The following is a 14,560-nucleotide window of genomic DNA, read 5'->3' on the forward strand; positions in this document are numbered from 1 at the left end:
ACTTTTGTTGGTTTGGTTTGGTTTCTTTCCACTCATATTTGGATGAGGCTGTCCATGACCGTGTGCAGATAGGATTCCCTACCGTCACTTCTGCGTCTGATCTCTTTAGAGAGGACGCTGACAGAAGACAGAAATTACTGACGTCTCTGTAAGAAGTTGAGACATAAAACGTTCCTTTTGTTTCTTATGTCCATTCCCGCTGGCATGGCAAGCAATCTAGTCTGTCGCATCAGCAATCGACACATACGAGCAATACGATAAGTGGGGCTGGCTTGGCCTCGCTCACGCTGCTGAGAGGGTCCCTGCTATCTTTCAAGCTCCTGAAATCATTCAAAATGGTGGGAAGAGCAGCAGTTTCAGTGGCAGCTGTGGAAATGGCTGCAGTGCAATAGCAATACCATTCTCACTTGGGTCAGCCGTCTGTGTAGCTGCCGCGCGATGCAGGGAGCCAGGCACTTGCTGCTCTGTTTGTATGAGACAGCAGTGAATAGCAATGACCACGCAGGATTTTGGTGGCTGACACCACCTCCAGAAGCGTAGGGGTGCTTTGAGTATCAAGGGGCCATGGTTGCAGGCAATCGTCCTCCAGGGACATGTGTCCCCTTGGGTTGCCATTGCCTGAGGGCATTGGGGCTGCACCAGCCCTCCTGACCAGTGCCAGGGCAGGTGATACGAGCTTGGGGTAGGTTGTGCGTCCCCTCGTTACGTCCCCCATGGCTGATGGTGGTATTCATGATGTGTCTCCGTGGTTGATTCCACATCCCCACGTCCCCACGATACAGCCCCGTGGTGGCTGATGTGTCCTCGTGCTGGGCGATGCGTTCCCATGGCGTGTCCCTGTGGTGAGGACGTGCCACTCTGATTTCTCTCCCTGATGTGCCCCCATATAGGGTGATGTGTCACCACGCCACATCCTCGCATCACCTTGTGCAGCTGCTGGGTGAAGAGGAGGCAGCACTGCTGCAGCACCTCCGGGCCATCCAACAGCTCCAGCAGCACTGCATCCCATGCCACCATGGTGCACAGGAAGACCCTCCCAAAATAAGCTGGTAAGCAGAGGAAACTTGCCAATACAGGCAAGAGGTAAGCAGAGAGAGCCCACCAGTACAGACAACCCTATCAAAAGAAGACATGTCACCGTGGGGAACGTATCGAAACAAAGCGTGCCAACGTGGGAGAAGCTACCAAAGCAACCCTTGTAAACAAACCTCGTGATAGAAGACCTCACCAAAATAACTGGCATAGACGACTATAAAGGCCACCCTTCCAAAGCCAACCCCCACAAAAACATCCTCTTGGTTACCACAGTAAAGCAACCCCTGTGAACAAATGCCACCGTGGGAGATCCTACCCAGTCAAGCTCCCTAGTAAACCCTACTAAATATCCTCCCACGTAAAGACAATGACATAGAAGATCCTGCCAAACTAGCCTTGTAAGCAAACCCCATAATGGGAAACCCCACTAAAGCAAATCCCATTGTGATTGACAGCCCCCACCAAAGCCACCTTTGTAAACAAACCCACGGCAAGCCACGGCCCAGGCCTGCTTTCCTTCCCTGCTGTGTATGGCTTTGGCTAAGAACAGAGAAGAGCGGACTGCAGTCATGGCTAAGAGAGCCTTAAGTGTGCTCTTGTGCAAGTAAACTCCGGATATTTCAAGAGCCTTGTAAGCCACCTTTGTAAACAAACCCCACCAGGGGATGTTTCTATGATTCTCTGGGAGTCCTGCCCAAAAATAACCCCGTGTAAACAGACACGGAGATCCTACCAGAAAAGGTGGGGGTCAGCGTGACCCCACAGGAGACGACACACACGCTGCCGTCCCCACACTTCTGCCCGCCTCTTCCGCCTCGCTCCTGCCACAGCCTCCTCCAATCGAAGCCGTGATTTCCGCCGTTTCACCAATCGACGCGCGCGTTGCGGCGCTGGGCGGGAACTCGCCGGGGGCCGGCTGCCAAGCGAGCGAAGCCCGCTCGGTTGCCATTTTGGATGAGGGCACCGCACCGCCGTCCCCGGCCGCCATATTGGAGGCGCCTCGCTAGCACGAGGCGCTCCGATTGGTCCTCGCTGTCCGATCCAATCAACGGCGGCGGTGTTTGGAGGCGCCGACGCGAGGAGAGAGCGGCGCGGCTGCGGCCATGGTACGAGGCGGTGGGGCCGCGGGGTTCCTTTTTGTCCCTGCGGCGTCTCTCGTCCCCTCGGCGCCCCTTTTCCCCTCCCGACGGTTCCGCGTCCCCTTCCTCCGCCCCCGCGCGTCTCCCGCGCCTTCTCTACGCCCTGCTTGGTGTCTCCACGTCCCCTCGGTACCACAGGTCCGCGAGGCCGTTTCGGTGCCGCCGCGTTCCTCTTCAGCGCCCCGGTGCTTCTCGGGGTCCCCGCGTCCCTTTTTACGGCCCCCCTTAGCGTGCTCGCGTTCCCCGGACTGTTGCTACGGCTCCTTCTCGGCGTCCCTGAGTCCCCGTTAACGTTTCCGCGTCCCTTCTCGGTCTCCCTGTCCCCTCGCCGCGTCCCTGTCGCGAGCCCTCGGCGTCCCGTGTCTCCGGCGGTGTCCCCGCGTGCCTCCGCAGGATCCTCAGCTCTCCTTCCCCCGTGACCCCCCCGCCGTTGTCGCTCTGGCCCCCTCGCTGTCACCGCGGCCGCCCTTCGTCCTCTCCCCGTTCTTGCGCCCCTCCGTCGCCCCGCTTCCACCTCCTCCTTTCCCGTCTCCCTGGCTGTCACCGCGTTCCCCCGTTCTTAGCTTCGGCGCCAGGCCCGTGAGCGCCGTGAGTACCTGCAGCGCCGGGCGCAGGAGGAGCGGCTGCGGCGGCAGCAGGACAAGAAGGAGCAGCTGCGACAGGCCCTGGATGGTGAGGGGCGAATGTGGGGCAGAGGGAGCAGATAGAGCGTGCTGAGGGGCGGATGAGGGGTGTGGGCCCCTCATATGGGGGCTGTGGGAATAAATACGGGATGAGAGGTAAGTTATGGTGTGTGGATGAGGGTAAATTTGTGGTGCATGGGAGCAGATGTGGGATCTAATGGGCAAATACAGGGTGTGGGGGCAGATGTGAGGTATGTGGGAGCAAATATGTGGCAGCAAATACAGGGTCCGGAGGAAGCACGTGTGGGCCAAACAGGGCATATGGAGGGGAAAGTTAGGGGTGCAGAGGGAGCAGATTTGGGGTGGGAAGGCGGAGATGGGGCTACAGGGGTAAGTATTGGGACTCTAGAGACAGACGTGGACAGGGAAACATAGGATAAGTGGAACAAATATAGGCTGATGGGCAAACTCGTGGAGAGGAAGTAGAGGTAAATACAGAATGTTGTGGAGCAGAGACAGGGTTTTGAGAGGCAAAATGGTGGTTGGTGAGGTAAACATGGTGGATGTGGGGGCAAGTGAGGAGCATGGGGGATGAGTTGGGGGTGTAGAGAGGGGAAATATCACATAAGGGGTGAATTTGGGGTGTGCAGGAGCAAATGTAAAAGAGGCACTATGGCCTGCAGAATGTAGAGGGGAAGATTTAAAGGGGTTCTGGTTTGGATTATGGAGTATCTGGGGTTCCCCATTCTCCCACTCAATTTTTGTTTCCTCTCCCCAGAGAACCGACTGCTGCCCACTGAGCTGAGGCGCCAGGCGCTGGCCTTGCAGAAGGAGCTGGAGTTTGAGACACTGGGGGAAAATGGTGAGTGAGAGGATGCACCAAGATGCTCTAGAAATGAGGCAGGGATTGGCAGAAATCTGTGACCCTAAGGAGCAAGTGATTTACCTGGATGGACCCTATAATTAGAAGGGTGCTTGGGTGAATTCTCCTCAGAACGAAGGATAGGTTTGCTTCATTCTCACAGTTGGGGGATTTGCTGTGATTTTGGCAAAATTACGTTTACCCAAGTCGTGCCCAAAATGAGGAGTGGATTTGCCTGAATGTTCCCCAAAGTGGGGGAGCAGATTTCCTCAATTTCTCTTGAAATGGAGGGCACGTTTTTATGACCCTCCCCTGCAAACTGAGAACAGATTTTCCTCAATTCCTCTCAGAATGGCAGTGTGTCCAAATTCCTCCCCAAATGGAGAGTGGGCTTTTATGATTCTTCCCCAAAACAGGAAGCGGATTTGTCCTATTTTTTTCTTAAAATTGGGAGTGGATTAGGCTGAATCAACCTCAACCTGCGGAGATTCACCTGAGTTGTTCCTAAACTGAGAAACTGGTTCTCCTAAAGTGACAAACAGGTTTTCCTCAATTTCTCTCAAGACAAAGAATGAATTTGGCTGAATCTTCCTCAACAGAGGGAGAGAATTTGCCCAGTTCTAAAAAATTAGAGAGAGATTTTCATGAATCTCTCCCCAGGGGGGCTGGGTTTGCCCTGCCTGCGTACTCCCTGCTGAGGAGGGTGTCCTAACCAAGGCCTACCCCCAGGTGTGACGGGCAGCCAGGACGATGAGTACCGGTGGGCAGGGCTGGAGCTCCCCAAGGTGATGGTGACAACCTCGCGTGACCCCAGCAGCCGCCTCCGTGTCTTTGCCAAGGTGGGTGATGCCTCAGTTGTTGGTAAGGCTCACGGGATGGAGTCTGGCTTTGGTAACATGGGTGGGGCTTTGGGTTGGCTCTGCCCCCAGTCTTTGTGCTTTGTTCTTTAGGTTGGGTCTGGAGTGGGTGAGCGGAGCTTGAATGGTGCCCCCCGTGGGCCTGAATCCACACTAGGACGTGGGCGAGGAGCTCGTTGGGGTGGGTGGAGCATTTATTGGCACAGTCGAGGTAGTAGGCATGGCTTCTTGACCTGCTTCACCCCCAGGAGCTGTGCCTGGTGATCCCAGGGGCACGGCGGCTGAACAGGGGCCGGGCAGAGGTGGGGGCCCTGGTGAATGCGTGCCGGGCAGCTGGCGTCACTGATCTGCTGGTACTGCATGAGACCCGCGGACGGCCTGGTGAGATGGGGTGGAGACTTGGAAAAGGGGGGGCCCACAGGAGGTGCCCTGTGCTGGGGGAAAACGTGGTGTTGAGGGGCCTGTGTTGGGCTGGGAAAGGGTGAGGCTAATGGGAGGGGGAGGCTAGTGCATGAGGGGTGGGACTAACCGGAAAAGCGTTGGCTAACATGAAGGGGTGGAGCTGTGGGGAGGTGTGCAGGACTAAAGGGAATGGGCACGCTGATGGAATGTGGCCTCTCACTGATACCACTGTCCCCAGATGGGCTGGTTCTGTGCCACCTGCCCCATGGCCCTACAGCCCACTTCACGCTGAGCGGGGCTGTGCTGAGGCATGAAGTGGGGGGTCTTGGAGGTGCTCCCCTAGGAGCACCGCACATCTTGTTGCACCGACTGGACAGCGCACTGGGACGTCGGGTAAGGGGACGCAGAGGCATTGCAGGACACAAGGGGGGCAGGGAGGGGACATGGGTATGTGGAGATGTGGGGTGTGGGGTTGATGGGGGTACCGGGGAAGTGATGGGCACAGGGACACTGGGACTTCGGAGGACACGGAGATATGGGGTTTCACGAGGACATAGAGGGATGTGGGGATGTGGAGGGATACATGGCGTAGGGGATGTGGGGATGTTGGGAGACATATGAGAACATGGAGGGACATTGGGATGTTGGGGGACTTGGGATGTAAGGGACGTGGGGGACATGGAGGGACTAAGAAACCTGGAGGATATGGGAACTTCGGAGAATATGGGGAGCACTGGGGGAATGTGGGAACGTGGAGGGATGTGGGGATGTAGTGGAGCATGGTGACACGGGGACAAAGGGAGGGATGATGAGGGACGTGGAGACTGGGACAGTGGGGAAACTGGGAGGAACGTGGGCAGCACATTGTGGTAAGTGTCCTTGTGCCTGTTCATCAGCTGGGGACCATCCTCAAGCACCTGTTCCCTGTCCCCCGGCCGCAGACCCGCCGCGTGGTGACTTTTGCCAACGAAGACGACGTCATTCTTGTCCGGTGGGAATGCAGGGTGACCTGGGTGGGACGGGCACTGGGAAGGATGTCACATGTACTTTGGGAGGCAGTGGGGATAATATGGAGGCACGGGGGATGTGGATGGGGTTAAAGAACCTTGGGAACTTTTAGGAAACAGTGGTGTCCTTGCAGGAACCATGTTTACCGGTGCCAGGGAAAGACAGTGGAGCTAGAGGAGGTGGGACCCCGCTTCCAGCTACGCCGTGAGTGTTCCCAAGTGTCCCCGTGGCCTTCCCAGACCCCTCAGCATCTTCTATCCCTTTCCCCGAGCCCTAGTGCTTGACACCCTCTGTTTATGTCTGTGCCTTTTGTTAACCCTCATTTCCCTCCACGTGTTCCCACATCTGCAATGTGTCTCTAGGGTGTCCCCAACATGTCCCCTGTCCCCTTGTGTCCCTGCGTTCCCCGTGCCTGTTATCTTCTCACGTATCCACAGCATTTCCCCACAGCCCAGTGTTCTCTCATTTCCCAGTATGTCCTCCATGTGTAGGTCTCCAACGTTTCTCCCATGTCCCCAGCATCCTCCTATGTTCCTGGATGTGTCCCCGCATGTCACGTGTACCCCACATGCTCCTATCTCCAACATTTCCCCCATGTCCTCATTGTCCCCAGTGTTCCCCCTTGTCCCTGTTTGTCCCAGCATGTCTCCACGTCCCCATATCGCTAATGAAGACATTCTCCATGTCTTCATTAACTTTCCACATCCCAAATGTGTTCCTGTCAACTGTCTTTGTGTCCCCAACATGGCTCTGTGTCCCCCAAATCCCCATGTCCCCCATATCCCTGTGTCCTTTAATGTGGCCGTATTCCCATATTTCCCATGTAACCCCATGTCACTGTTGTGTTCCTGTTTCCCCATCTCCCATCTCTCTGTCCCTCATAACTCCATGTCCCCATGTTTTCCATGTACCTTCATGTCCCCAGTATGTTCCCCTCGTGTTCCCCATGTCCCTCGTGTGTCCTCGTGCCCCAACCTGTCTTACCATTTTCCTGTGTTTCCCACATCTCCATCACATGTCCCCATGCCGCAACAGGTTCCCATTATGTCCCCCGTGTTTCCACCATGTCCTTATATCCCCAACGTGTCCCTTGCATTCCCATGTCACTGGTGTGTTCCCATTATGTCCACCATGTCCATAGTGTGTCCTTGTGTCCTCAACCTGTCCCTGTGTCCTCCAGATCGCTGCATCCCCTTGTCTCCCGTGTATCGGTGCGTCACCATCGCGTCCCCCATGTCCCCCCCCATGTCTCCGTTGTGTCCCCGTGTCCCCGTCGTGTCCACCTCTTCCTCATCTTCCCAATGTATCTCCATTTCCCCACCATGTCTTTATGCCCCTGTTGCATCCTATGGGTCCCCATCATGTCTCCAATGTGTCCCGTTTCCCTGCAGCCTACCTGATCCGCCTGGGGACCCTGGAGCAAGGGGATGCTGCTGATGTGGAATGGCGTTGGCACCCCTACACTGCCACTGCCCCCAAGCGCCACCTGCTGAGTGCCACCTAGTGCTGTTGCCTCCCGTCGCCCGCAGCACTGGCATCCTGCTGGCTCAGATGACGTTTTCAATAATATGTTTTTTCCCACTTTTTCCACACTAAAATCAAATTTTTCACTTGTGGGTCTTCAGTGTCGTCCTGTAGGGGTAGAGGGGCGCTGCCTTATAAGTTTAGAGATGCAGCTCTTACAGGACATGTTGGATGAATTCTGCAGGGGACAGAGGTGCCACATAGGGTGGGGCAGTTGTATTGGCTCTATAGAGTCCCTGGGGTGTAACTCCATAGGAACAGCAGGGACCCCTGTGGGTCTGTAGACCCTCCAGGCTCTTTGCAGCTTCTTCTTTTACCTGGCCTGTGAATGCCAGGGCAATTGCAGTTCCCCTCTGGATGCTGCCCATTTATGTGGAGATTTTCTGGAATTGCTGACAGAAGATTTCTGCTTCTCCTTCATCCAGAGGTTGATAATAGCCAAGGCAGTGCAGCCCTTACCGAATTCTCCACTCATCCTCATTCCTGAAAGCTACTTATCTGTTCTTCAGAAACTTTTGTTTTCTCAGAGACCAGCTCTGTACATATGAGCTGCACATTCTCACAGGGCATCCTTGTTCCTTCCTCATTCTCCTGCCACTGTGTCTAGCAGAGCCCGTATCCCTTTTGCAGTCCCCATTGCAGTACCCCAGGTGAGCGAGCTGTCCCACCCCCTTCTATTATTTCCAAAGCATCCCAGCAGTGTCAACACACGGGGCTGTGGGTGCTGTGTTGCCATACTCAGAGATGTGCGAAGACGACTCTTCCTTCAGTGCCCCCCATCTCCAGGATATGACAGTGTTTCTCTGGGGCATCCTGCTGGGCTGCAAGCTACCCACCAGACAAATACACCTTTCCTGTAGGATCTTTGGGCTATCGAGGAGTTCCATGGAGAAGGCGTCCTACTGATAGGCCTGTAGAAATGAATCTGCATGTGGACAGCTGCAAGGAGCTGTCTGTGTGTCTGCCTAGAACAGGAGAGTTGAGATCTTTTAAGTATTCTGAGAAAAGCTGAGGAATTTCTTGTTCTGTGCTTTGGAATGGGATTTGCCTGCTCTCAGCAATATCTGATTTGTTTCTCAGGTAATGTCTTCTTGTAAAGACTCTTCAGCTCAAAGAAGTGTAAGAGCCAGGCAGCTGAGAGCAGAGCTGACAGATGCACCAGGTCTGTTTACTCTGCACTAAGGTAGAGTCCCTTTACCTATCCAGAACAACAAAAATCCATGACTACTGGAGGAGGGTTTTGAGAAAGAGAAAGACAATAATCCTAGTCCTTCTGAAAACCAGTCTTCATTTTGAACAAATCAAACAGGACACAGTTCGTGTAGCAGCGCTTTGGTCAGTCTGGACAGGACAAGATGAAAAAACATGCTATAGACTGCCTCCTAGAGGACTGGGAGCCTCAGGCAGAAAGCGCCAGGGGAGACGCAAGGTCAACCCTGAGGGGGGGGAGGGGCTTTGGAGTTGAGGATATGGGGATCTGAGGCTTGCTATACTCCAACTCTTGGCAGCATATGAAGCAGTCCAGGCAGCTCTGGAGGTGGTTGGTACTGAAGCACAGCCCCTTTTGGCACGTGACTGCCTGAGCTGGGCTGGATGTTCAGAGGGAGAGTTCCTTCCCCACGTCATGCAGCTGGTGCTATGTGGAACTCATGGCTCGCGCTGACCACGCAGCTGGGGGTGGTTACAGCAGAGGAAGCACAAAAATTGTCAGTGCAGTGGCAAGCCCATCTGGGCTGCTGCGTTGTGGCGGGATGTCGCTGCCCAGGTAGAGAATGCGATTCATCACATAAATGCCCTGGTGTCCCAGAGTTGTGCAACTGAAGAGCATCAAAACAACCAGCAGGTGGATTGGGCTGCTAGGATTGAAGTGGCTCAGATAGATCTTGACAGGCAACTTCAGGGTGAGCTATCTCTACCTCGGTTGGCCTATGTCATCTCAGGCCATCGGGGAAGGGATGTTGCACATAGGTGGGATCGAGAGGTGGGCTTGGCTCCTTGAGTGCGCAGCTGGTCTTTGGGTCCCCTTGGGTGCCCTGCCCAGGCCCTGGGCTGTTCCCCACTTGGCAGCCCCAACCCTGTGTCTCTGGAGCTTGCTGTCCTCCAGCCAGCCCCCCCTGAGCTTGGCGAGCAAAGCATGCACAGACATTTACCCACACAAATGAGCACACTTGTGTGCCAAACTCCCAGGTCTTTATTTAGTTTTATAAGAAGTTTATATTTAGAGTTTAATAAGAAGGCAGGGCAGAGCACAACGATCAGGCAGAGGGCCCGTCCTCTCTGCTGCAGGGGTTGTGACACCGAAGGACATCCCGTGTTTGCTACCTGCCCCAGGGCACTCAGGGTCCTTCAGGGTCCTTCGAGAGCCTCCCAGCCACGTCTCCCTGGCTTGCTTCTGCCTCTCTCCTGTCCCAGCTCTCACACTGCTGGGGAATATTCCAGATGGTACCACAGTAACAGTGCTGGGCAGGGAGTTTGGGGGCTCTCTGCTCTAAGCAAGGCAGAAAACTGGAGTTGTGGGTCTGAGAATTACCTGAAAAATATATGAAGATTGCTTACCACCTGAGGCGACTGAACATTGGTACTGAAATGTTAGCGTTTTCCCATTAGCATTTTTTTTTTCTTCGTGTTTATAAATACCAGAGAAAAAAATATTTATTTCCCCTTGGACTTGACAGTTCTCTGTCTCTTATGCAGTGCACTTTGTCTCTGCAGCCCTGCAGGTGTTCCCACCTGGCCTGATTCAACAGTCCATGCTGGAAGTCACCTTTCCAGCAACTCTCTGTATGTGCACACTTCCCGTTATTCTCCAGATTTCTCTTCCACATACTCTTTGGTCACTCACCAATCCAGCTGCTTCTTGGAACTGTAGGGATTTTAAGCTTGCTCATTTAAAGTGCTCTTTCTCATTGTCCCTATGGCCATAATTATATTTCTATTTATGATTTGCTGTCTCTCTGTGTCAAATGTTCCTTGTACAGTTATACCTTATGGAAGGTGAAACTCAATGGAGGCTGCTTGGATTTGGTTGACAGTTGAGGACTGTGTTTTCTTGCTCTCATACTTGTTATCAGTTTTACCTATAACAAAGCAACAACAACAATCAAAACCAATGCTTGCGTGCAGCCATTTCTCCAAGGAAGCAGGTGGAAGGTTGTGCAGAGGAGCTGGAACACCCAGACTTTGGTGGAAAAGTCTGCTGTATGGAAAAGTGAAGGAAGTGGCTGAGGAGGAAAGTGGTGGGGAAGGGGAGGTGAGGAGCAAGGCTGGCTGCAACATCTTGTCCAGACCTCCTTAGGAGGCAGCCTGGAAGACTGTAAGATGCAGACAGCTTCCATCACCTCTTTGGTTAGAAACATAATGAAAAATACATTTAAATATGAAAAATTCATTTTTGTAAAAACCTCCATGAGACATAATTAACTGTAGATGTCTTGAAGATTCGAGGAATCTTGCTAGGTCTGCCTGCGCTGTAATGAGCCCCACAGCGCATTGGGTGTCGTGTCCATGAACTTCAAGTTCTGAGGGGAGGCTGATGGAACCACACGAGAAAGTGAACTCAGAAGGAAATGTTGTAGTTGTCTTGAGTATTAACTGGTCCCCAGCAGTACCAACAAAATCTCCTCATGGACTTGTTAGAGCAGATAGTTGGAGGCCATGATTGCAGTTAAGAGGGAAGCACTGGGCAGGTATGCGATGCTGAATAAACTCCTTGGTTTGTTTGATGAAGCAGAAAGGCCAAGCCCTGGCCTGCAGACCCAGGGAAAGGAGATCCATCCCTTACACGTGTCCCAGAGTTCTCCCATTTTCAGTGGGATGTGGGGTATGCAGTGTTTTGTCAAGGAGAATGATATGACATCTGCTGGTGTTTCTGCAGGGCTGCATAAAGGCAAAGAGGTCTCAGTGTAGCGAGGACGGCATGCCTCCACGCAGACACAACTGCCACAACCAAGGGGACAAAGACCTCAGTTCTCCTTCCACCTTCCAGCCCTGCCAGCTCCCTCAGCCATCCCCACCTTGGGCTGTCCTACACTGCCACACGCCTGCAGGCTCCAGGCGCCCACTTCCCAGCCTTGCTCTCATGCCAGCAGATCTGTATCTCCTCAAAGCCTTTTTCCTTCTTTTCTCCCAAGTAACTACGTGCCTCAGATGTTGAAGGCTCTTCCAGCCCTACTGGATATTCCTGGATCTTCAAAGGACTCCAGGGTAGTTGAAATATCATTGTTTTCCAGCCTTGGCTTTCTGTGTGCATCAGTCTCAGTTGTCATTACGTTGCACTACACAGGTGTTTCAAGTGTGAGAAAGGCCTGTTGCGTGCAAGAAATCACTGGTGATTAAACTTCAAACTTGGAAAGTTTGAGGCCCAAAAGAAGCAACATCACATCACCTTAATACCTCATCTGCTTGGTGCTAACTCTCACACAGATGAGCAATTGATGGCTTCAGGAACTTCAGTAGCCTTTTCAGAGATAACAGTAACATCAAATCATTGAGGTTGCAAGAGATTTTTGGAGTCTGTAGATCAAGCACACGCTCCTGCCAGGGAGAACAGTGAGTTCCCACCAACTTCTTAAGGACCTGTCCAATTGTGATCTGAAAATGTTTTCTTGGGACTTTTTTTAAGATATCAAGATTGCTGGGAATCTCTGAGGAAACCAAGAGTGCCTTTTGTTTCCAGGTACTGACAGAGGCAGGATTTATAGAATCATATAATCGTTAAGGTTGGAAAAGACCACTAAGATCGTCTAGTCCATCCGTCAGTCCGCCCCTACCATGTCCATTGACCTCAGTGTCACATCTCCAGTCCTTGATCTCTTCCAGGGATGGTGACTCCACCACCAACCCGGGCAGCTGTGCCACTGCCTCACTGCTCTTCCGGAGAAGAAATGTTTCTTAATACCCAACCTGAATCTCCCCTGGTGCAACTTAACGCCATTACCTGTTATCCTATCACTGTTACCTGGGAGCAGAGGCCAGCTCCCACCTCACCACAACCTCCTTTCACAGACTGTAGAGAACGATGTGGTCTCTCCTGAACTCCACCAGACTGAACCATCCCAGTTCCTTCAGCCACCACCCATAAGATTCTCCACAGTTTAGTAGTCCTTCTCTGGACAACTAAGTTCTTGCTGGACTTTTGCCTTTTGAATTTTCTCTCTGCGTATCCTAGCAACATCCTTGTACTCTCCTTGAGTTGCCTGGCCCTTTTTCCAAAGTTGGTAAGCTCACTTTTTTCCTGGAGTCTCAGCAAAACTCCCTTGTTCAACCAATCAGTCTCCTTTCCTGTCATCTTATGGCACACAGGGATAAGCTGTTCCTTACCTTTAAGACTTCCTTCTTGAGGAGGAACCAACCTCTCTGGACCCCTCCACCATTCAGGACTGAATCCCAGGGCACCCTCCCTACCGGTCTCCTGAACAGGTCAAAGTCTGCTCTTAGGAAGTCCAAGGTAGCAGTTTTGCTGACCCCCCCTCCTGAGCTCACCAAGAATAGAGAACTCCACCATTTCATAGCTGCTCTTCCTTAGACAGTTTCCAATCACCACGTTTCCTTTTCTATTTGTGAACATCAGATCTAGAGAGGCGCTTCCCCTGGTAGGCTCTCTTACCAGCTGTGTCACCTTCCATGCACTCCAGGAACCCCCAAGACTGTTTACTCTCTGCTGTATGATATTTCCAGCAACTTCTGGTAAGTTGAAGTCTCTCACAGGAACAAGGGCTAGCAATTGCGTGACTCTGGCCAGCTGCTTGTAGAACACTTCATCTGCCTCTTCATCCTGGTTGGGCAGTCTATAACAGACTTCCACCAAAACGTTCACCTTGTTGGCCCTCCCCTGATCATTATCCGTAAGGGATATCATTCCCAGCCCCAAACTCCATGACATCGAAATACCCCCTGACATAAAGAGCCATGCCATCACCCTTTCTTCCTCACCTATCTCTTCTGAAGAGCTTGTAGCCATCCACTGCAGCTCTCCAGTGGTGGGACTGATCCCGCCACGCTGCAGTGATGGTGACTGTGTCACAGTTCTCCTGTCCCATCACATCTTCCAGCGCCTCCCGCCTGCTGCCTGTGCTGCCTGCATTGATGTAGATGCTCTTCAGTCAGGCTATTGGTCTCCCTAACTCTGGCATGCTCCCCTAGGCTCATATCTAGCAAATCTGTCTTTGTCTCCTTTCTCCTTCCCCTTCAAACTTAGTTTAAAACCCTCTCAGTGAGTCCTGCCAACTGCAGGGCTAGAATCCCTTTTCCTCTTTGACATAGGAAAACTGAAGCTTTTCTGGTCCTTCGACTGTTGCCCTCTAGATCTCATCTACGTAGGCACCAATGATAGAGACAAACTGGGGAAGTGCTGAGCACTATTATGTGATCCTGGAGGCAGTGATCAAGGGCACGGGTGACTCAGGTTGTCATCTTTTTTTCCTGTGCTTGTGAGGAGGACTGGGTCAACAAGCAGTTGCACAGCTGGTACCACCAAAAAAGTTTTAATTTCAATTTCCTCAAGACACTCTCTGAGGATCAGCCACTGCTTGGAAGAGAAAAAATATTCCCCAAATTATCCCAAAGTACGACAAAGTAGAGTCATATTATCTTTACTGTCAGACCAGAGAGCCTGTTAACACTAATACTGGAATGTGGGAAGAGAGAGGGGAATAAGAAAGAATGACATGAGGATGGGGTAGGCAAGCAAACATTTATACACACAAGAGGAACACTGCAATCCACAAAGCAGCACTGTGCAAGTCAATCCAAGTCTTTGCACACTGTTGTGGAATTGCTCGTGGGAGAGGAGTATGGTGAAAGCTCTCATACTCTCTCAGGGACATCAGCACTGTTGGGCATTTCTCTTACATGCCTGTACACTCATGCAGATAGCAGGGGGAACAAACAGCAGGAAATGGAAACCTATATGCAGTTTGTGAGATTGTGATCTCGTAGAAATAAAGGGCACAGGGAGATAGCTCACAGAGCTGCAATGCTGTGATGGATGCATGAATAGAAGCTCCCCAGGAAGAAGAAAACCGTCTTGGGAGCTCCTGAAAGGCAACAGTGAAGCACAAATTGTCAAGAAAATGGGGAGACTGATGATAACTTCCCAAGCATGCAGAGATA

The 14,560-nt window shown here is 52.5% G+C and overlaps 1 protein-coding gene across 1 annotated transcript; it reads left to right on the top strand.

Moving 5' to 3' along the window:
• The first annotated feature begins 1,982 nt into the window (after window positions 1–1,982).
• On the top strand, window positions 1,983–7,536 carry IMP4 (IMP U3 small nucleolar ribonucleoprotein 4). The gene is made up of 9 exons (XM_090149668.1): window positions 1,983–2,141; window positions 2,738–2,846; window positions 3,576–3,659; window positions 4,389–4,498; window positions 4,765–4,897; window positions 5,157–5,311; window positions 5,815–5,909; window positions 6,060–6,130; window positions 7,318–7,536. The coding sequence occupies exons 1-9, from the start codon at window positions 2,139–2,141 to the stop codon at window positions 7,428–7,430; spliced, it is 873 nt and encodes a 290-aa protein (XP_090005794.1). The 5' UTR covers window positions 1,983–2,138; the 3' UTR covers window positions 7,431–7,536.
• Window positions 7,537–14,560: the final 7,024 nt, after the last annotated feature.

The sequence above is a fragment of the Phasianus colchicus genome, chromosome 13 (assembly GCF_987193195.1).
Source record: "Phasianus colchicus chromosome 13, bPhaCol1.hap1.1, whole genome shotgun sequence".
Taxonomy (NCBI): Eukaryota; Metazoa; Chordata; class Aves; order Galliformes; family Phasianidae; genus Phasianus; species Phasianus colchicus.